Here is a 24,112-nt window from a genome sequence, read left to right as displayed (position 1 = left end):
CACAGAACATGGAAATGCAATCATTTTAATAAATATAAACTGCTAAATCCATTATCTCATCAGCAGTATATAGCAGTCTTAAAGAGGTTGTAAACCTCCATTTTCAAGTTGTACCTATAGGTAACCCTATAATAAGGCTTACCTATAGGTACAGTAAATATCTTCTAACGTGCACCGCGTAGGAGATAATAACTTTGTACTGCGCTGAGGATGTCACTGGCGCATGCGCTGTAAAGAAACGGCCCTCCAAGCCGTTTCTTCACTAGCGAGTGCAGTGACTGGTGGCTCCCGTGTGCATGTGTGGGAGTGACAATACGTGACTCCGGCCAGTCACAGAGCCGGAGTCTGTGGGACCAGAAGAAAGAGGGGTGAACATGGAAGCGGCCGCCTCCAGCAGGGACAGCGCGGGCTTCGTTTGCAGGTAAGTCTCACATAATGTGCTAGTATGCATAGCATAGCATGCTTTTACTTTGCAGGGAACAAAAAAGGAAGTAAAACCCATGAGGGTTTACTTCCTCGTTAAGACTTTAATCAGTGCCTGGTTAAAGTTTTCATACTGCATTGGCTGTCCTATTAGGATGCAGGACCCCTGACCTTGTGTCTGGACAGTGCTGATTGGCCCTGTGCTAATCACATGCACCCTCCCAAGAAAAAAAACACCCCTGAGCAATACACACCAAAGTGAACATGTGCAGCCTGACTCCACTAACTCTGTGTTACCTGGACATGTTTTGGGCACTGTGGAAGAAGAGGAGGAGCAGAGAAGACAGGATCAAACATCCTTTTTACACAACGCAGAGGAGTAACCCCTTTGTAACCCCTTAGGTTCCACAGTGAGCATAACAAGCATGTTTCTATAAGACATTGAATGTGTGCATACTACAGTATATACAGTATATCCTTTCACAAGGCAGCTAGTGGGTACATCACAACATTTCTGACTAATGGCATCGCTGCACCCAATCACATGGGTCCTGCCTGATGCCCCAGATGCCTGCCAAGGCTGCTAGTAAAATACCGGAACTCTTTTTTTATAAAGACCTGTGTCAATGACCTTTAATGCGCATATGCAGCATACTTTTGGCATCAGTTAGAGACACTTCAAGTTGTTGTGAACCCTTAACAACCACTTTATGCTACAGGTAAGCCTATATTAAGGTTTACCTGTAGTTACCCAGGATATCTCTCAAACCTGTACGGTTTAGGAGATATCCTGGCACATGCGCACTGGTGCAAACTGAAGCAATGGCACCTATGTGCCGTTGCATCAGTCTGGGTGCCGTTCCCGGCGGCTCCCGCGTGCATTCATGTGAGTGACGTCATCGCGGCTCTGGCCAATCACAGAGCTGGATCCTCGATACCCGGAAGTAACCCCCGGGGGAGATGTCGCTGCCGGAGGGGGAGACGAAGACCGCTTTGGGGGCTTCGATCTAAGGTAAGTAATTCATAAGGAGATAGTATGTTATGCATACCAGCTCATTATGCCTTTGTCTTGCAGGTTGGCATGCAGAGTGTCCCCCCCCTCCCTTGTTCATTGATTTTTGCCTGTTTAATTTGTCCGCACAAGACTTGGCCCATACAGCGCTTCTTTGCATGGTTGCTTTTGATTGTACACTGTCATCACATCTCTCCTGGTGTGTTCCTCCATACAGCAGCTGATTGGGCTAATGTAGGACTTCAAGTTTTATTCCCATTCGTCACACATCCCGGTTTCCTGGCACCAGACTTTTTTTGTTGTTTTTTTTCCCCCCTCCCTGCCGCCTACTTTGCTTCTAGGGGTCCCGATACCAGAAATAAGGCAACCCCTCAACCAATTGCAATGACATCATGAGGAATAATGATTACCTTTGATAAGTAAGTTAAATGATCATTTGATATTACTGACATCACAAATACGCAACTCACAACGTGTAAAAAATAATGCATCCCATCACACTTACCTTGCCAATGACATCGTTACGACTAAGCCTGTCTTTATCCATGACGGTTATGATTATGGTGGTCTCTCTGAGTTTTTCGGTGGGGATATCAAAGATGAAGGACTCGTTAAAGATGGGATTTAGACACCTCTTCATAACCACTGTCTTTTTCTTCTCAACCCTCTTGTCCTTGCACATAAGCCAAACCTTTACATAAGGATCTAAAGAAGTGAATGCAAGCACTAATTAGTTATTATTCAGTGTTTTTGTGTTACAATTTCACTACATGCTTCTCACTCTTCCAGCATATAAATCCCTGCTAAATCTATTTATGTGATAAATCCTGTAAAGTGAAACTGACACGTTAGGGATAAGCAGTGCATTTACAGTTTAACAGATTTATCATGTTTCTGAAGGCATTTCCTGATGTGATGTTAACCATCTGTTTTTTGGTGCCTGCCCATTCAACCCCAGTTGACTGCCATCCTGTCTGTGTTCAGAATGATCGGCAGGTACCGGCGGACATGGAGTCTGGACCCACTGGGATCACGTATATATACACACATGATCCCAGGCAATGCAACCTCCCTGTAGCAGTAAATCTGCTATGGCGTGGTCAGCAACTGGTTAAGATCATCAGCATTATGATAACTCACAGGCAGCAGGGACTCTATTATGGCTCTGGCTGGCTCTGTCACAGTGTGTCACATAACATGGTGTGATGGACGTGCTAAAATGAAAATGTTATTTTGTGTTATGATTAGAATCACTGAAATGTTTCTCTTTCCTATATTCCTTATACTGTTTATTTGTTTTTATGTATGGGAATGATCAATACTGCTTATTTTCCTTGAGGATTTTATATCAGATATTGTTTTAAAGTTATGAACCCAGCATTGAAAATATGAAGAAGCAGATATTACATTGTAAAAAGTTACCATTTGAAATGAAGAGCAGATGTCATTCCCCCCCACTCTCCACTCTTCGCTCCCACTTCGTCCCTCCTCCCTCCTGAGTTCCTCAATTGTAACAGGAAAGCCTTCCCCTCCCCCTCCTTTTCACTCGGATCTCCTGAAAGCTTGTGGAGGAAACTTGCTGAGCTGACAATGGACTCTTTATGACATGAGGATTTCCAAGAAGAACATGGAACAGGAAACCATCCCTATATGAACTAACCAATGATGGCTTCATACCAAGGACAAACCACACAGGGGGTGGGTAAGTGGGAGGATTAGTGGGTGTGTCTGTATAATGTGAACCAATCAACTGTATGCCTTGTGATTTCATGTGGCTAATAAAACTATAGTGAGGAGGACTTCCTCTTCCTCTAGCTGGTTGAAAGCTGAAAGGTGAGGATGTGAAATCTCTCTCTGGTTTGCATGCTCTCACTTTATAATTTGGACAAACGGCAGGATGGGTTTCAACCTGAGAAATTGTGTCAGGAAATTAATTAATCTATTACAATGGCTGCTGGGTGCTGATTTTGACCAATGCGTTAACAAAATCAGCTGCCTGCGAGTTATGATACCATCCATTATGCCAGAGAGACAGACACAGTGCAATGTAGTCTATTCGCAATCACAGAGACACCCCTAAAGCACACCTGTGTTGAAGCCTTGAAGGCACTGGCAGCCCCACGATTGGATCTGCTTCCCCTCTGTTCCTGATGCTGGACACTGTCAGCTGAGCTCAGCTGCCTCTCTCTGCCCATCGCTGCCTGTCTGAGCTACCTCACAGCCTCTCAAGTCTCGCTCTCTGGGCCCCCAGCTACTACTGGGTGGGGAGCGGAGGAAAGCAAGGAGATAAGCAGGCAGGCGGCTGGCCCGGACTTTACCCAATATGTGAGCGGAAGCAGAATGGGCATGTGCCCGAAACAGAAATAGTCCCTTCATTCAGCACATGATCATCAGAAAGGGGCACAGATAATGGAAAAAATACACCCCTTAAGCTAGTAGGAGTAGCAGAGCGATTTTTTTTTAATTCTGCACTGACTGAAATTGCCTGGGCCCCTGTTCAAATCCAACCCAGGGACAAAACCGGGACATAATTGATCCGGGGACATTGTTTTCAGTCCAGGGACATCTGGTCACCCTACTATGTGACATTAGTGTGACTCTAGTGTCCTCCTAAAGACCTGGTGCAGAAGGGAGAAGCAGCTACCCAGAAACCACTGGACAAAAAAGTGTCACCTGTTGTCAGCTTTCTACTATTCTCCAAAGACTGTTTGCAGCTCCCTGTTTCTATCCCAGCATATCCCCTAGAGAACACTACTGCCAATCATGCATACCTCCTTCACAGCAACCTATTAGTACTGCCATGTTGACAAGTCAGAATGCCCATGGCTAACACAGATTATGGGCAAGTAAGTACAATAATATTTTAATTTAAACAATGTTTGTAACTTTTGGCTCGGGACAATTTATGAAAGTGCCATTTTAATGTTTATTTGGGCAAAGGGACATTTCTTAAAGGCCTTTAATAAAACCAACTGTGTGACTGCTGAAAGGCATAGTAAGAGTAAGTAAATAGCCATAAAGCCACATTGTTATTTACACACCTTTCTCAACCCTTGTAAAAGCACAGAGAAACCTGCAAGCGGATTCTCCTGTTCTCATTCCCCAAAGATCATTCTTCAGACTACCTATCACCACTTTTCGAAATTATTGCTTTAAAGAACCCATCTAAAAGAGGAGCACTTTGCATGGATTCTAAAGCCTCGTACACACGACCGGTTTTCCTGGCAGGAGAGCTTTTGGCTGGGAAAACTGGATGTGTGTATGCTTCCTCGCAATTTTCCCGTCAGGAAAACAGCCGGGAAACCCGGCTGGAAAATAGAGAGCCTGCTCTCTATTTTTTTTGTCTGGATTCCCGGCGTTTTTTTTATCGCCAGATTTACTACTTAAGCCCCCATACACACTATCAGTTTTCCTGCAGGTTTTTCTCTTCAGGTTTACCAAAACCATGTAGTGCAAGAGCCTGCCTGATTGCATACAAATTGAAACTCTTAAGGTTTGACCTCATATTAGATGGTTTTGGTAAACCTGAATAGAAAAACCTGCAGGAAAACTGATAGTGTGTATGGGGCTTGACCTATGGGAAACACTGCGAGGCAATGCCGAAGGAGCATACACACGGCCGGGATTCCCGGCCAAAGCTCCATGGCAGTTTTTGTGCCGGGTTCTCGGCTTTCCCACCGCAGAGAAAACCGAGGGGAGGTACAGGGCTTAAGACTCAAGGGTGAGGCCGAGAATTCGAGAAAAGTAGGGGAGATGTGCAATTGTGCATAGTCATTGTTTGGGTTCAGCTTGTAGGCTGAACGAGAGAAATCAATATATATCTACATGTTTTTGGCTATAATTAGTTTTAGGATCACCAGAGTTAAGTTAAGTACCCTGGGGTCTTGGATTCAGGGCTAATTCACACAATTTTGCATGTTTTAGCATATGCTTTGTTGATGTCCATTGATTTGTTTTAGACATGTTGCACAGTGTTGGCAATACAGATCAGAACACCCTAAATCCAAAACATTCTTCAACGCATTGCAATGCAATTTGTTAGTCTGAACAGGTCCTATTACAAAAACCTAAGGCTTTTCTTATTCTTGCATTTTGTCCATGTAGGAAAATGAGGTATAAATGAACCCTTATGTGGAATACTGAATCTGATACATTTTTCATCAAAATAAGTTATAAAACAATGAATCCAACTTATGTGGAAATGTTACATGCATGATATATATTAATAGAAGCAGAATTGCATAAATGTAACTCAGCGTGTGTAACCTTTCCCGTAACCTTCCTTGCATCGCCACTTCCCTCAAAACTGTATTTCTGTGACTAAAAGCTTCCCTGGCTCTCCCATACCAGTTATGTGGCACTTGTTCTTCCATCGTGCTGTCATCAGCTAACCTTAGACACAATCATAGCATACAGGTCTTTGTGATTACTGAATAAAGCCTTGCCAGTTGCCACTTTCCTTTCTATTGTTCTGATGAATAACTCCAAACTATTCAATTTTTTTGATTTAAAGAACAACTCCTTATTTGTTAAAAAAGATGGATATATGAAGCTGCTACAAAGTAGTATAATTTTAAAAAAAAATAACACAGCTTGCTGCAAAGAAAAATGGAAATAATTAGTAATAGTATTGAATGTTTTTTTTATTTAGGTGTGCATAGAATGTGAAAAGGTTGGACCTCTGTTAGATTTATTGTGATCCTTTATGTGAGATTTCTCTTTGTTTCTGTACCTGTGATACTATAGGATAGGAAGTAAGGATATAACACCAATGGAAGAAAATATAGCAAAATTAGTACAGTAAAACTTTGGTTTGAGAGTAACTTGGTTTGAGAGCGTTTTGCAAGACAAGCTACATTTTTAAATACATTTTGACTTGATATACAAGCGATGTCTTCATATAAGAGTAGCGTCAAGTCACAACTGAGTATAAAAGAGAGGCGCCTCTAAGGCCTCGTACACACGACCAGACCAGTTTCCGCGGACATGTCCGACCGTGTGTAGGGCCGACCTGACAGTTTTCTGGCCTAGCGGACAGGTTTCCAGCCGACAAAAGTTTCTTAGCATGCTAAGAAACTTGGAAGCCTGTCCGTCGGACATGTCCGATGGTCAGTACGACTCATCGGACATGTCCGCTGGCCCGAAATCCCGCGCATGCGTCAAAGTAATTCGACGCATGCGTGGAAGCATTGAACTTCCGGGTTCGCGCACGACGCCGCGTCCTCGTCGCCGCCACGTCACCGCGTATTTTGTCCGCGTGGAATTTGGTCTGATGGTGTGTACACACATCAGACCAAATTCAGCCAGCAGACATGTCCGATGAAAACGGACCGTTTTCATCGGACATGTCTGGTCGTGTGTACGTGGCCTTAGTGTAGCAATATGGTTACATTGAAGGTACAACATTTAGCAACATATTGCTACACTTAGAGGCGCCTCTCATCTCTTTAATACTCTGTAGCTCCTGCTGGATTTTGCTTCTAATCCCCTTGTGGAGGCCATTTGTGGATGGGCATTTTATGGTTACACAACCTGGTCACTATGCTATAATCTTTTTATATGGACTATAAACTGAAGGACTTATGAATAAATGGTTGTGGAACAAATCATTTGAGTTTCCATTATTTCTTATTGGAAAATTTGCTTTGATATACAAGTGCTTTGGATTACAAGCACGTTTCTGGAACGAATTATGCTCACAATCCAAGGTTTTACTGTATACTGATAAAAAACATTTTTGATCGCTGTGTGCATCTTGATGGAGAAAATCTGTCTACTCCTTGTTTTAGTGACAGAAGGTGAGGGCAAATCTTTCCAATGGGGACCCGACAGAGGTGCCATTACCATCCCCATTCCCTTTAAAATGAAATCCTACATTTTAATGGAAAAACAAGTTACCTTTCTATTTCAATCTGCAGCCAACTGTTTTTTTTTAAATGATCAATAATTCCAATTTTGATTACTTGCAACAATAACAACAATGCTCTTTGTACAGAATGCTCCTGAGATCATACTTCTCGCTCATGTTATTGGCCTACTGCTTTTCTGTACAGAGCTTAAAATAGGCCAGTGTTCCCCGAATTTGTTGATATACTCTCTATATGTTCACAGAGATGCTGTTATTCTTATTGCAAAACTGATTAAGTGAATATAGCTGGTAGATTTTCCCACTTAGCAATGCGTTTTAGAAACTCACTGGAAAGGTCTGTCTCAGAATCTGCAGATTAAAAATGGTAAGAACCCACAATGAAATTTGATAAAATGTCTTGCAACACATAAAACCTGGAGAGAAATTTTTATCAACATGGAGTGTCACTTTAAGGCCCCGTTGACACTGGGTGGGGGCAGTGTCGACGGTAAAGCGTCACTGGCCCAGATTCAGGTACATTTGCGCTTTATTTGCGGAGGCACAGGGCAACGATTTTGCCCTGCGCCCCCGCAAATATTTTGCGCTGCCCTTGATTCACGGAGCAGTAGCTCCGTAAATTGCGAGGGCGCGCCGGCAAAATTGCCCGGCGTAAGCGCGCGCAATGTAAATGATCCCGCCGGGGGCGGGAATCATTTAAATTAGGCGCGCTCCCGCGCCGAGCGTAGAGCGCATGCTCCGTCGGGAAACTTTCCCGACGTGCATTGCGGCAAATGACGTCGCAAGGACGTCATTTGCTTCAAAGTGAACGTGAATGGCGTCCAGCGCCATTCACGATTCACTTACGCAAACGACGTAGATTTTAAATATCGCGACGCGGGAACGTGGGTATCCTATAGCATTGGCTGCGCCTGCTATTAGGATGTGTAACCTTACGCGAAACCCAACGTATGCAAACTACGTAATTTGCGTACGCAGGGCCAGTGTGAAAGCCCTCGGGTTCTTTCACACTGGAGAGACAGCAGCGGCTGTTTCAGGCCGGTTTGCAGGCGCAATTTTAATGCAATAGCGCCTGCAAAACGACCCAGTGTGAAAGGGGTCTAATGTTAAATGGGATGGCACCCATTCAAAATAGATACAGTATGTAAGTAATCAAAGAGATACATTGATAAACCTGACTAAAAGTTGAAAATCAAATGAAAATCAAATGAGAAGAAGATAATACATAATGGGGTACAAATACAGTATGGGGGAGATCCACAAAGATCTGCCCTGGCGCAGCGTATCTCAGATACGCTACGCCGCCGTAACTTACTTGTGTTTGGTTCGAATCCAGAAAGAATTTGCGCCGTAAGTTACGGCGGTGTAGTCTATCTCTCGCGGCGTAATGGCGCGGAATTCAAATGCGGCGAGTAGGGGGTGTGTTTCATTTAAATGAAGCGCGTCCCCGCGCCGAACGAACTGCGCATGTGCCGTCCCTAAAACTTCCCGCCGTACATTGCGCTAAATGACGTCGCAAGGACGTCATTGGTTTACCGTGAACGTAAATGGCGTCCAGCCCCATTCACGGACGACTTACGCAAACAAAATAACATTTTTAAAATTGGACGACGGCCATACTTAACATTGCGTACACCAGCTTTAACTATACGCCGAAAAAAGCTAACTAGAGGCGACGTAAAAGAATGCGATGGCCGCTCGTACGTTCGTGGATCGTCGGAAATAGCTAATTTGCATACTCGACGCGGAAAACGACGGGAACGCCACCCAGCGGACGCCGAAGAATTGCATCTAAGATCCGAAGGCGTACGAAGACGTACGCCTGTCGGATCTAACCCAGATGCCGTCGTATCTTGTTTTGAGGATTCAAAACAAAGATACGACGCGGAAAATTTGAAAGTACGCCAGCGTATCAGTAGATACGCTGGCGTACTTTCTTTGTGGATCTGCCGCTATATATTTAGAATTGGAGCCTTAAAACTTTGCTGCACTAAGGATCATTGTTCTTACCATAACAAAGAGAGAGACTACTCTACTAAAACACAAGTTCTCCTGTTCTCCACAAGTTAATCCTCTTTATGCAGCATACAATTAATTTACCTCACAAGAATCAATCATTCATTTACTTTTTTTAGACATGCTTTGCCATCATTTCAAAATTATTTCCAGTCACACCACGCAAATAAACCTAATATCAGCTCATGCCCAGCATCCCAGAGGACCACCGAACTCTACATTCCACATCAGAACAGCGTCACTAAACTGGATTATTTTATACGTGTTTGGATTTTTCCATACTGCTTCAATAAATATTGATTTAAAACAGTCCAAAGAACAGCACATTAGCTGGTAAGATCGATATGTTGAAAATGTGGGTGTTTATTGTGTCGTTGAATAGTATTGACTAAAGGAGATATTTTTATTGCTGAGGCAATAAGCAGTTTACTTCTGGGCAGTATGATGAATAACTGAAAAACCTGTGATAAACTGCGCGATAAACTGCGCCACCTATGTGAAAATGAATAAAACAATTAACTGCTGCCCAAAACTAGTCTTAAGTATCATATGTTGAGGCGCTGGTTTTAAATAAATTTTTTTTTTTTAAACCAAATGAAAGTTCGTAATATATATGAGAATCACATTCCAATAATCAAGTGCCAAGCCAAAAACACGCAATGCAATTTCCACCTTTGTGTTACCAATTTCTGAACTCTCCAAGCTACATCAATGTGAATAAACAACTAATAAGTCCTTGTGGGTATAGTTTGATAGATTACTCTTCTCATCTACTTCTTTAACCAATTCAATTCCAGGCACTTACACCCCTTCCTGCCCAAGCCAATTTTCAGCTTTCTGCGCTGTCGCTGTTTAAATGACAATTGCGCGGTCATCCTACACTGTACCCAAACAGAATTTTTATCATTTTGTTCCCACAAATATAGCTTTCTTTTGGTGGTATTTGATTGCCTCTGGGGTTTTTATTTTTTGCTGTACAAATATTTTTTTTCTGTTATACAATTTTGTACATAAGTATGTTTTCTCCTTCACTGATGGGCACTGATAAGGCAGCACTGACGGGCACTGATAAGGCAGCACCGATGAGGCGGCGCCATTGAGGTGGCACTGACGGACACTGATGATGGGCGCTGATATGCGGCACTGATGGGCACTGGTAGGCAGCACTGGTGGGCACTGATTGGCACTGATAGGCGACACTCATGGGCACTGAAAGGCTGCAATGGTGGGTACTTATGGGTGGTGTTGATAGGCGGCACTGCTGGGCACTGATGGGCACTGATAGGGGGCACTGCTGGGCACTAATGGGCATCGATACATGGCACTGATGGGCACTGACATGCGGCACGGATATTCAGCACTGATGGGTATCCCTGGTGGCACTGGCAGGGATTTTGAATGGGCACTGGTTGGCAGCTGCCTTGGCACTGATTGGCATTCCCTGGTGGTCTAGGGGGAATACCTGGTGGTCCAGTGTGGATGCCCATCCCTGGTGGTCCTAGGCGGCATGCTGGTGGTCCTGTACAGTGATCCGAGGGGAGGCTGCGCTGATAAACATAAGCATAAACTATCAGCACAAACCCCCCCTGTCAGGAGAGCAGCCGATCAGACGAGAGTGAGGAAAAGCCGATCAGCGGCTTTTCTTGTTTACATTGTGATCAGCCGTGATTGGACACGGCTAATCACGTGGCAAAGAGCCTCCGCCGTGTGACAGACTGTGACAGACTGACACACCGCATCACCGATCGCCGCGATGCACGCCCCCCGGGTGCGGGCGGCAGCAGTTATCCTGCAGGACGTCAATAGACGTCCAGTCAGGATAACAAAACCACTTTCCGGACGTCAATTCATTATTGACCAGGCGGGAAGTGGTTAAACTGTCGCCACGTGCAATAAATGATAAGTGTTGTTAATAATTCTCTGTGCTCTTCTTAAATAATGTGCACCTCCACCTAAGATAAGGGGGGCCACTCACCAGATCACTTCATGCCACTAGGACCCTCACAGCTTTGGGGTATTTGGTTTCTATCCTGGATATAGCCAGACATCACTGATCCATATCCACCAATCGTTCCACCAGGGATATCGCAAAATAATTATAACCGGTAATTGTGCAATATGTTTAGTAAAATATTTTTTGGAGCAGCACCCACTATACAAAGCCTTGGGTCATAGATGGGACTTCCTGATGATGCCTTCTGGTGAAATGCATTGAGGTCTGTACATTGGCGGAAGTTCCGAGTCTCCATTGACATCACGTCCTGCCCAGGTGGAACGCCCGCCGACTCAGTTACACGAGCGGCAATGATATTTGTATGACCCGAGGCTTTGAATAGTGGGTGCAGGAGAAGTTATGAAACTCCCACCTTTTATCCAGACAGATCGCTCCCCCTGCCCTCTGCTATGACAGGTAGGACTGGAAGGGGAGGAAGACTGGGGATAATACTGTATTTTGGATCACACTGTTGGGAACGGTATCCTGTACAAACCTAATTGAGAGGTTCTGCTTTATGCCTGTTTGCCAAAACACGCGAGTGTGAGGCATATTGTTCCGGTGAGTGGTCATTTTGATGGGTGGAGGAATCACTGAACACATTTGGTGTGGTGGAAGACTCTGAAGATTACAAAATCTGTTATCACTTATGAACTTTTTTGCTTTTTTTACTTTTAAATAATTTTTTCCATGGGTTCTTTATATTTATTATAGTTTTTCACATTCAATTTTTGAAAGCTATTGTTGCATTCATTTTTGTATCTATTCATTTGTGTTTGTATATACATTTTTTGAATATTTTACACTTATCTATTTAAGCGCTGCTTAATATTGATGACACTGAAGTGGGTTTGGTAGTCACTATATTTATTTATTTCATAATACTGTATTGTTAAGGTAGGTCATGTAAAGAGTGGAATGCCATGGGAAGGGGGACTGAGATGTAATGGAGGTGATGCAATGTAAAGGGGGGGGGGGGTACTATAATATAAAATAGGAGCTGTACTGTAAAGTAGGGGACTTTGATGTGAAGGGGGGCTGTTATATAAAGAGGGGACTTTGATTTGAACAGGGGCGGACAAGTAAAAGGAGCCTGTGATGTAAAAGGGATGCTATAATGTAAAGTGGACACTGTATTGTAAAAGGTGGGGACTTTTATGTGAAGGGGACTGTAATATAAAGGGTCGCCTGCGATGTAAATGGGGGGACTGCAATGTAAAGAGGGGGCCTGCTAAGTAAAGATGGGGAACTATGATGTAAGCAGGGTGGAACTGTGATGTAAAGATGGGGGACTGCGATGCAAAGTAGGGGACTGTGATGTAAAGATGGGGGACTGCGATGCAAAGGAGGGGACTTGATGTAAAGATGGGGGACTGCGATGCAAAGGGGGGGACTGTAATCTAAAGATAAGGGACTGTGATGCAAAGGAGGGGACTGTGATGTAAAGATGGGGGACTGTGATGCAAAGGAGGGGACTTTGATGTAAAGATGGGGGACTGCGATGTAAGCAGGGTGGAACTGTGATGTAAAGATGGGGGACTGCGATGTAAAGGAGGGGACTTGATGTAAAGATGGGGGACTGCGATGCAAAGGAGGGGACTGTGATGTAAAGATGGGATACTGTGATCTAAAGTGGAGGGGAGAATGATGCAAAAAAGGGAAACACTGATGCAAAGAATGGGGGCCCTATATTTTAAAGGGAGACTGTAATGTAAAGGTGGAAGCAATGCAAAGAGGGGACTGTATTGTAAAGGGGCTGTGATGTAAAAGATTCTGCTGTGATGTAAATGAGGGGACGGTGATGTGAAGGGGGGCTGAATAATAGCACAAATGTGAGATCCTGACCCATACTGGAAAAAATATTTACTGACCGGACCTCTATAAAATTTAATTCAATACCGTTGCTTTAGAACCACTTTCATTGGCCCAGGTATGTGTGTGCTCCTTGATAGCAGAGACTTGCATTATATAAAGCACTTCATAAATGGTCAGCGCTATATGCCTGTAATAATATTGCATTTAGAGAACCATGATATTTCTCTCAGAATAGGTTTTCTTTAAAAATCTTCTGGAGAGAAAAGACTTCATATATGTTCGATGCTTTTCAACTGTGCCTTTAGCTAGCATAGCCTTGGTAACATAGTAAAGTGATAGCATGATGCTACTTTCGAAAAAACATAACTATTTGACATTTCCCATGGTGCATACAAATAATCAAGACTTTTGCTCTCCTCTCGTACAGACCTGATGTTCCCCCGATGTCCATGGCTTTTAGATTCCGCGCCTTGATGATGTTGACGATGATAGAATTCCCTGAGGGATTGTAGCAAAGGGACAGCAGCAATTCACCACGGCTTCCCTGTAATGTAAAATGAGCTGAAATTACACGACTATACCATCTTCTTCAGTATTTATGGATTGTTATTGATGGAAGTAATGAGATGTTATGTTTGGTTCCAGTACTTTAACAGGCAAACAATACATTTATATTCACAATCATCAAGGTACAGCTTGAAGCTCTTTGAAAACGATCATAGATCATGCTAGACACATACATGCTTTTCTGGTCATTAATACAAGAAGGAGAAGACCCTGGAAATAGAATTTATTTTATGTTACATCTTGCTGGGAGTACAAGAGGAGAACACAGCCAACAAGGAGGCCTGACGCTCTTCCAGGATCCGTGGACAGGCCTTATAGCAGCAAACCTAGCGCAGCGACATTTCAAGGGAATCACAGACTGACATTTTTTTCTTTAAAGGGGTTGTAAAGGATATTTTTTTTTTTTAAATAACAAAACATGTTATACTTACCTCCACTGTGCAGCTCGTTTTGCACAGAGTGGCCCCGAACCTGGTTTTCTAGGGTCCCTCGGCGGCTGTTTCGGCTCCATCCCGCAAGAACTAACCCCCTTCATGAGAGCTTTCTCCCATAGGGGTTAGTTCTTGCGGGCGCGCTCCCGTGATACAGCCGGTGGCCATAGTCGCTCACTGTATCACTTGGCCCCGCCCCCCGGTGCGCCGCGTCATTGGATGTGATTAACAGCAGCGCGAGCCAATGGCTGCGCTGCTGTCAATCCATCCACTCTAGCCAATCAATGGCCAGACTGAGCGGAGAAGAGGACGTCGGGGTCGAGCGCAGCAGGTGACCGGGCTCAGGTAAGTAAAACAGGGGGGCTGGGGGGCCCCGTAACTGTCAGATGTTTTTTCACCTTAATGCATAGGATGCATTAAGGTGAAAAAACATGAACCTTTACAACCCCTTTAATAATATATCTTTCTTATGTGCACCTGTGAGGATTATATAATAAACAAGCATACTTTCCATCTCTCTGTTAATTCAGAATTTTTACTGTTTAATATAATTTTTCATTCTTAACTGCCATGCGAGTTTGACTGGTGGTGCTGCAGCCTGGGTTAAAAAATGCCGCCGCCACAAAGAAGGGCATCACAGCCACGACACGTGAACAGCCCCATCGGGCACTAATGTTAGCATTATTTTTACTGCCCTCCCAGCTGCCTTACTTCTTTGAAGGAAACACATATTCTGAGTTTTTTGGTCCTAAAACGTACCCAGATAGCAAGGATAACATGTCACAAATTTGTGGCAGTGTTGAATTGTAAGTCTGCAAACTTGCTGCACATTTTCACTGGCAAATTAAACACTTGCAGAGCACTTGAAGCACAAATTCTAGTTGATACTTTTCCAATTTGTAGCAAATTTGCGTGGTAAGTCTCTAGCAAGAAAAGTTGTAGTAGTGAGTCTACAGCAAGAACTCTGCAAGTCTACAGCATGACAATTCAGCCACGGTGACCCCTGTGGTGGGATGACTATTACACAACATAACTGAACCAGAACTTGCAGCAGACTTGCAGAAGGTTTGCAAGAAAGTTGATTTGGAGTTAGGCAATGCAGACTTGCTGCAAACTTGTGAAGTCTGGCAAGTCTAGCAATAGCTTAGCAAGTCATTTTCAAACTTGCAGCACAATTGCTTGCTATCTGTATATAGGTTGCCATTGCTGATGACCTTCTGGAAATGAATGCAATCAGTGAAGTTCTATAATGGGAATATTTGTTCCAGGTCAGTAAAGAACTGAAACCAATGTATCAGCATGACAGCCAGTCAAATGGTATTATTTTTTTAGATAAGGTGGTCAGAAAAGGAAGCCTCAATAGTTCTCTTGGTATAGGTTTCCTGTAAAGGAAAATTCAAACAACGTCCACGAAAAAAAAAAAAAAAAAAAAAAGAAGTACCTTTTTATTTCTTTAGCCTTTTTACATTCTTTTTCATATTCACACTTTAGAAAAAACTGCAGACCTTTTGCCTGCTTAATTAATAACAAATTAATGAGGGAACTGTCCACACAAGGCCATGGAACTGCTCGTCAGTAAATTGTCCAATTACTTTTGGTCCCCTGAGGGAGATTACTTATAAAAAACACTGTAATTCCCAAACTAGTTACTGCAATCTGCACACATTCATAAAAAAAAAAGAAAAAGCTAAAATACTTTATCAATGTCCAAGTATTTTTGGACCTAAGTATATATGTGCACACGGTTTTTAAAAGAGTAATTAATACATATCAGTGCTACTTCAGTCCTACTTCCATCCGACTTGAATGAACAAGATACAATTTTGCTCTGACTTTGAGATAGTCTGACTTGTCCTTTGACCAATCAAAACAATCCCAGTGTGACATCAATTCCTTTTCCTGCTGCTGTAATCACCATGTCGAATGTCACAAGTCGGATGGTTAGGATAAGGATCTGACTTCAATGATATTAAATGGGCCGAAAATGGACCAAAGTCTAACCAAAGTAGTGCAGGAACCTTTTCTAAAGTCGGACCCAGCCAATGATTTGTACACGTTATGCGACATGTGCTCCCAAAGTTGGAGCGTATGTCGCACCAGTGTGAACCGGGCCTTAGTCTTAAAATATAGACAGCACAGAAGATCAAACCCTACCTTATACCACCTAGAAATGAAAAAATAACAATTTAGAAGCAGATTTACACTCAATACAAGTGAATACAATGGCCCAGATTCTCAAAGGGCTTACGACGGCGCAACGCAATGTACGCCGTCGTAACTCCTAATCTGGGCCGTGGTATCTATGCGACTGATTCTTAGAATAAGTTACGCACAGATATCCATTAGATCCGACAGGCGTAAGGCTCTTACGCTGTCGGATCTTAAATGCTTTTTTTTTTTTTTTTGCCGGTAGGTGTCGCCTCCGTTGTTTTCCCCGTCGAGTATGCAAATTAGCAAAATACGCAAATTCCCAAACGTACGCGCGGTCGACGCAGTGAAGTTACGACGTTTACGTTAGATTTGCGATGCGTAAAGTTGCCCCTGCTATATGAGGGTCAACCAATGTTAAGTATGGCCGTCGTTCCCGCGTCGAAATTGAAAAATTTTCGTAAGTCGTCCGTGAATGGGGCTGGACGCCATTTACGCTCACGTTGATACCAATGACGTCCTTGCGACGTCATTTAGCGCAATGCACGTTGGGAAATTTTAGGGACGGCGCATGCACATTACGTTCAGCGCGGGAACGCGCTTAATTTAAATGCTATACGCCCCCTACCCGCCTACATTGAATTAGGCGGGCTTGCGCCGGGTGATTTACGCTACGCCGCCGCAACTTTACAGGCAAGTGCTTTGTGAATAAAGCACTTTCCTGTAAAACTTGCGGCGTAACGTAAATGACATACGTTACGCCCACGCAGAGATACGCCGGATCTACCAGAATCTGGCCCAATATGCTTTATAATGATTCTGAGGTAGTTCCAGTAATAGTGTTCCCATTCTTCTAAGTGTCATTTGTAAATGAGGTAGGCAGTCCTGCTAATTGTGTTATTGCTGTTATTTCACTCTGGGCCTTTCTTGGTTTAATGGGAATTATAATCCAGCATCCGTTTGCATTAATAAGGCATGCAGTAGGCTCTTCAGATTCTTGGCTTTGTTACAAACTCACACAGATATTACAGGTGATGAAAATATGCAAAGTGAGACATACAATTATATCATTAGCAGAAGGATACAAAGTACCCATTGCCTTCTTGCTTCTATCAGTCTGCTGGCCCTTTGAATGGCTGTAATTATATATTGTGATACTGTGCGTCTGCCCTTAGGACAACGCAAAGCAGAGGAATGACTGTGTTATCAAAGAGGAGAGTTGAATGAACTGTAAATAATGGGCATGCCAATTAAAGAACAAGGCAGGAGTCCAAATTGTGTTTATGGATACATATCAGTGTCTGTATTCCTCATTTCTGGGGACAGTAGGCTTGTGTGAGCTTACACTATCATTCGTACATATCTGTCAATGTGTCAAACTGTACTCTGTAGAAAAACTAAAATCAGCACCATGGACATCTGCTATACCCTACAGCTGTCCTTTGACTTTGTAACTAAATGGTTTATATCTTTCACTATCGTGTGTTAGGCCTGTCAATCGGTAAATCCCAAAATACTCAGTTTGTGTTTAATCGCAATTGTTGAGCCATACCCTGCATAAACGCAGATAAGGGAATTGTGCCTTCATGCAGACGTCAACAGTGGTATGTAAGCAGGTAGTGGAGAGGGACACTCTAGGGGATAGGATGATACGCAAAATATTTAATCATTAACAGCTCAACATTTCAGTCGAGTTATGGACCCACATATTCATGTCTCTTGGGAGTCCATTTCTGCTTTGCAGAGACAGAGAGGAGCAATCTTCTGGCGGATTCTCCTGTACTCCTACCATCTAGGGCTGGATCCTTTCCAAACTGAATTATTTCATGTCTAGCCCCCTTTTTTCTTTAACCAGTTAACAACCGCCCTATAGACGAAATACGTCTACAAGGCGGTTGCTTAACTCTGGGAGGACGTCCATGGACGTCCTCCCAGAATCGCGCTCCCGCGTGCCCCCTGGGGTGCGCACACGGGAATGTCCGTGACCGCTGGGTCCTCCGGACCCGGCGGATCATGGATCACGGTAAATTTCCGCTGATAGCGGCGGTTTACCACGTGATCGCTCCGTCCAATGACGGATCGATCACTTGTAAACAAACCAGCGTCATGTGATGACGCTGGTTCCTCCCTCCCCTCTCTGTACCGAACGGTACAGTGTGTGAGAGGAGAGGGAAGAGAGCGGTGGCAGCAGCAGCTGCTGTGGGCTGGATCTGTGACAAATGCAGTCACAGATACCACCATACTCTGCAATACCCCAAAATACTCTGCAATACCCCAAAATACTCTGCAATACCCCACAATACTCTGCAATACCCCACAATACCCTGCAACGTAGCCTATGGGGATTCTTAAGTAACGAAGTTTGGCGCCATTCCACAAACGTGTGCAATTTTGAAGGGTGACATGTTGGGTATCTATTTACTCGGTGTAACTTCATCTTTCACATTTATGCAAAAGAATGAAGAAAAAATACTACATTTGCTAAATTTTATAACAGAAACAAAGAAAAAATCATTTTTTTTTACATAATTTTCAGTCTTTTTTCTCTTATAGCGCAAAAAAATAAAAAACCCAACGGTGATTAAATACCACCAAAAGAAAGCTCTATTTGTGTGAAAAAAAGGACGAAAATTTCATTTGGGTACAATGTTGTATGACTGAGTAATTGTCATTCAAATTGTGAGAGCACCGAAAGCTGAAAATTGGTCTGGTTATTAAGTGGGTTTACGTGTCCAGTGGTCAAGTGGTTATAGAGTTTTCACAAAAGTGCATATTCATTGGCTTGAAGTAAGTACAGGGCCAAAGCTACTCCTTTGTCCATTCTTTCATAGCATTCTTCTTTCAAAGGTTTTTATTGATTTTATAAAACCAAAAGAAAATAAACAATTGGTACATTCCTTCCAGACATAAAACCACAATATGTAAAGGCAATTTACAAGCAGCGTCCAATCAGTACAGATAAGTTGACCACCGACCAGTACTTTTCACTCTAGATACCTTGTCCTGCTATTCAGACGTTGGCACAGGATCATGGGGAAGAAAACCCCAGGCACCCCTATTGGGCACAAACTGTGCCCGGAGGGTTCCCCCCCGATCATGAAGGTAGCTATTGACCATGAGGACGGAAGACCAGTATTAACATTGTTACAGTGCGCTCAGAGGAACACGCTATCTATCATACAGATAATCTAGATATAAGTCTGGAAACATGCCATAAGAAGTTGGAAAGCACCAACAAGGAGAGATAATAAATAGAGGCAGGTGAAAGAAGAGTATCGTAGAGAGAGAAAGAAAAGGAGAGAGAGAGCTGATCTTATCAGGAGGGGGCCGAGTGTCCGTCCCTTGCAGTTTCTGATTGGGACTGAAATCCTGGGCGAAGCGGAACCCCCACATGTAGGGACCAAGGTTCCCAGACGGCTTCAAACTTTGGGACTCTTTCATAGCATTCTATTAGTCTTTTTTATCCTTTTCACATACTTTATGTTGCCATTCATACCCAAGACTGGCATGAGTCAGTGCCAGAGTATCAGCCTAATAAGATATTATCTCTAAAGTTTCAGTTTTTAGATTAATTAAGGTTAAAGGACAGTAAGGTTTTCTGATCAAGGGTTAGTAGGGTAAGTTTGAAGTGTTTCTAAAGGTATTCTATGCATTAAGATAATAAAAAACCTCCAGTTTCAGCTCCCCCTAGACCCCTTCTAAATACTTACCTGGCTCCTCTCTTGAAGCATCGCTGCTCTCTTTCACCTCACAGAGAACATTGGCTTCTGCTGCTGTCAATCAAATCATTTGAGGAGGGAGCGGGGGCTGTTCCAAACCACACTGTGTGTGTCTATGGGCACACTCAGCCAGGCTCAGGAGCAAGCCTGCACGTCTTCCCCCATAGCAAGCACTTGTGGACAACACTGGCAAGAGACCCTAGAAGAGGAGGTTCTGGGCCACCCTGTCCAAAACGATTGCACAGAGCAGGTAAATATAACATGTTTGTTATTTTAATAAAAAACTGAGCATTTACAACCACTTTAAGACATGGATTAATTCTTAAGGTCAGAGGAATATAGATAGAGTAACTCTAAAAACATTCTCCTCTGGGTGATCTATGTACATTGCAATGATTTTAACAAAATGTGTTGCAGTTTTCCCATGGTTGCAGGAAAGAAATTTGCACAGTCTATGGCCTGCCTAAGACTTTTGCACAGTACTACATCCTAGGTAGCCACACCTTAGCAAGCCTCGTTGCTCTACCACTGGTCCTCTATGTTACTGCACCTAACACTATTGTTATTAATAGGTAAACTTGTTACTAATAGGTACTCTATAATCCTAAAGTTTTCCTTAAAGTCACCCATCCATGTCAATAGCTAGCCATAGTATCCAAAAGGGGATCCTAATTATATACAAAAAAGAAAAGCAGGCCCATGGCACATACACTGTTCTGAAAAATGGCCTCAGCATACATACCAATTTTTTTTTCCCAGTGATCAACTAAATGTATACTCTGCAATGGGATTTGATTGAATTATGAATATCATAAACTCTACATTACAGATGCATTAGGAATTCATACTTGTTCATGATATACATAGTGAGTTTGTTATTCTCTGACTTCAGCTATGATTTTTTGGTAGGGAATGATAATCCTAATTTTATCTTTTCTGGATGATTGACGTAGCATATTTTTTCTCATTTTACATATGGTACTTTATAGGAACAGGAATGCCAATTCCCATATTAATGCTCTTGATTAAAGAAGAACATCAATCAAAACACAGAATTGTGTAATATATGCAATATGAATATTGACTGTGTTGTTACTACTTTGGAGACAGAATTTGAAAAAATAAGTATTTTACATTTTCAATCCTATTTGACTGACAACAGATGGCCTAATTTAAAAGAAAAAAATTACCCATGTTAACTTTTTATAACTCTAATAGGCTTCAAAAAAGGGTGATCCTCCTCGTGGCTAATCAAGAAATGGCTGCAATTGCTATATATTAAAAACAAAAAGTGTACTGGGTGGACTGTTAACTACAAAAAAAATTCTCTAGGTTTATGCAAGGCACAATATTGTGCTCCTAACTATCTCTCCTTATGTTTTCTCAGTTGACCTCTGAATAATACCATGACTATGCTAACCCTCAGTATCAAATCTCCCACTTTACAGTGTTGCACATGTGAATAATCCCATATTACTTTTAATCTCCATGATCTTCTTCACCTGAGCAACTGTGAAATCTGCCCTATTCTGAGGTTCAGTGACTTAATGTCATCGCCCATCGCAGCTTGATTACTGGGTTTTATCCTTTGGTCTCTTATGAATCCTGCTGCAAGACTCATTATTCTAATCATAATAATTTTTTATGAGTATATTAAATTGCCTGGAGGTAAGAGACATAGTGTTTCTGGTAATTTTATTCTGGTTGAATATTACTTAGCAGGCTGTCATATTTCACCTTACAATTAAACCACCAGTGACACCTTTGCATATGGTGAATAATATTACAGTGCTACTACTGTATAAATGCAATACTATCTCTATTTTTGGTAATAAAAATAAACCTCTCTGCAAGTGGTGGATAAGAATAGGGTCTGATGTACTTACTACATAGACTGCATTGATCTGTGAATCATTACATATGGGCATGTACATATGCATGTCAGTGAATACATAGGACTTTGGGGGTAATTTCCAAATTAATGTAGCCCTGTTGTCCAAACCAAAGCCCTCTACCCCCATCTTACGAACATATTCCCCAGCAGACCACGAATCGTACAAAACGTCCAAAAGTTTAATGCAGTGAAAACATCACAAGGATTGCAACGTTTCGAGGCCGCGCAGGACCTCTTCGTCAGGCAAGTGATACAAAATCAGTGCACTGATTTTGTATCACTTGCCTGACGAAGAGGTCCTGCGCGGCCTCAAAACATTGCAATCCTTGTGATGTTTTCACTGCATTAAACTTTTGGACGTTTTTTACGATCGGCGGTATGCTGGCGAATATGTTCGTATGATTGCTGTTCCAGTTCCCAGCTGGTGATCACTTCAGCACCGATTTTTCCATTTTTGGCCGTTTTTCCAGGAAGGTGTGCGATTGGAATATTGACTAAGACTCTACCCCCACCTGACAGCTGGATAACAGACCTATCTTTGGACTTTACGCTTGAAGACTGGTTATTTGGCAAGTAACTCATAAATTGTCTCAAAATATTTCAACAATAGAAATGGTCTATAACGTATAGTGCAGGTGGTACCTAGTGCCGCAAAAGATAGCAAAGCATGTCCCTGGTTACCCACCAGCTTGTTTCAGAGGCTGCGGGGAGTCTGATTCATATCTGCACATCTGGAGGACCTGCCCTGTGGTGCAGCCCTTTTGGGCCAAAGTATTTTCAGTCCTTACCAAACTGCTCAATACAGATATGCAACCAGACCCTCGGATTGCCTTGTTAAATAGTAATCCGCTGGAACTGACCAAATCCCTATTCCAACTTCCCTTTTAAGTCACTGCTACTGCTGAACATACAATAGCACGATCTTAAAAAATGCCTAACTTTTGTATCCTCACCACAAAACATCGAATTACCCAAGCAATGATCCATGCCAAAATTGAAGCAATCCATCAAGATAGAATCAAGAGTTATACTATAATCTGGTACCCCTGTCAGCAATTTCTTGCCTCCAGACTTTGACAACTCTCTTTTCGAGCCCTGACATGGAGGAACATTCTACCTATCGCAAAATCTTGTAGTTCTGATGCCACGGCAACCCCTGGGACGTGACCTCACTCTCTCGTTTTCTCTATTTATTTCCCCTCCCCCATCTATACACACTTGGTGCCTAGTTGTTCTAATTGAAACCTAAAAATACAGTTCAGGTAGGCCACCTGGCTACCATTGTCTATATCCCAATACAATACTGTGTGATACAATCTCTCTCAAGTTAGAGTTTTTGCCTTGTTTCAAACACCCCTGGGAACTTTTGATGCAAAACTTGTATTTGCTACTATTATCTTGTATTTGATGCTTTAAACTCCCTTTGCATGGGATTATGATTTCCCTCGTGGCAATTATGTACATTTTCCTAGAGACATGTATGTTAGCTAGGGTGACCGGTCATCCCCGGTTTCCGGCGTCAGTCTTCGGATTGAGGACACTGTCCCCGGACCAAGTCTGTGCCTGGTTTTGTCCCCAGATTGGATTTAAACAGGGGCTGGAGCAATTTCAAAGATGGTCAGTGCAAAATAAAAAAATCTGAATTACACCCCCGCTCTGCCGCTCCTACTAGCTTAAGGTGGTGTATTGTTTTCCATTATCTGTGCCCCGTTTCTGATGATCATGTGCTGGTCGGAGCGAATATTTCTTCAGTTTTGGGCGCATAACCATTCAGCTCCACTTGCATGTTCTTCTGCCTTGGTTTAAGTCCCGGCCAGCTGCCTGCCGGCTTATCTCCTTGCCTTCCCTGGTGGAGTGATTTTCCTTCACTCCCCACCCAGTCGTAGCCGGGGCCCGGAGAGTAATGCCGCGTACACACGATCGGTTAAACCGATGAGAATGGTCTGATGGACCGTTTTCATCGGTCAAACCGATCGTGTGTGGGCACCATTGGTTATTTAACCATCGGTTAAAAAAAAAGCCAACTTGTTTTAAATTTAACTGATAGATTCCTAACCGATAGATCGTTAGTAGGCACGACCATCAGTTAAAAATTCACGCATGCTCAGAATCAAGTCGACGCATGCTTGGAAGCATTGAACTTCGTTTTTTCAGCACGTTGTTGTGTTTTACGTCACCGTGTTCTGACACGATCGGTTTAGGCGGGATGGACCATCAGTCAGCTTCAT

The 24,112-nt window shown here is 42.9% G+C and overlaps 1 protein-coding gene across 3 annotated transcripts in view; it reads right to left on the bottom strand.

Moving 5' to 3' along the window:
* Window positions 1–24,112, bottom strand: part of SYT7 (synaptotagmin 7) — a 552,734-nt gene that overhangs the window by 5,777 nt on the left and 522,845 nt on the right. For all 3 annotated transcript variants that reach the window (XM_040328431.1, XM_040328433.1, XM_040328434.1), the window contains 2 exons: window positions 13,555–13,669; window positions 1,941–2,140 (listed from right to left, as the gene is read on the bottom strand). In XM_040328431.1, the coding sequence (XP_040184365.1) occupies window positions 1,941–2,140; window positions 13,555–13,669 (315 nt within the window). The remainder of the gene's footprint in view (window positions 1–1,940; window positions 2,141–13,554; window positions 13,670–24,112) is intronic.

The sequence above is a fragment of the Rana temporaria genome, chromosome 11 (genome assembly GCF_905171775.1).
Source record: "Rana temporaria chromosome 11, aRanTem1.1, whole genome shotgun sequence".
NCBI classification, from domain to species: domain Eukaryota; kingdom Metazoa; phylum Chordata; class Amphibia; order Anura; family Ranidae; genus Rana; species Rana temporaria.
The sequence above is the reverse complement of the archived record's forward strand: the minus strand, read 5'-3'. Positions and strand labels throughout refer to the sequence as shown.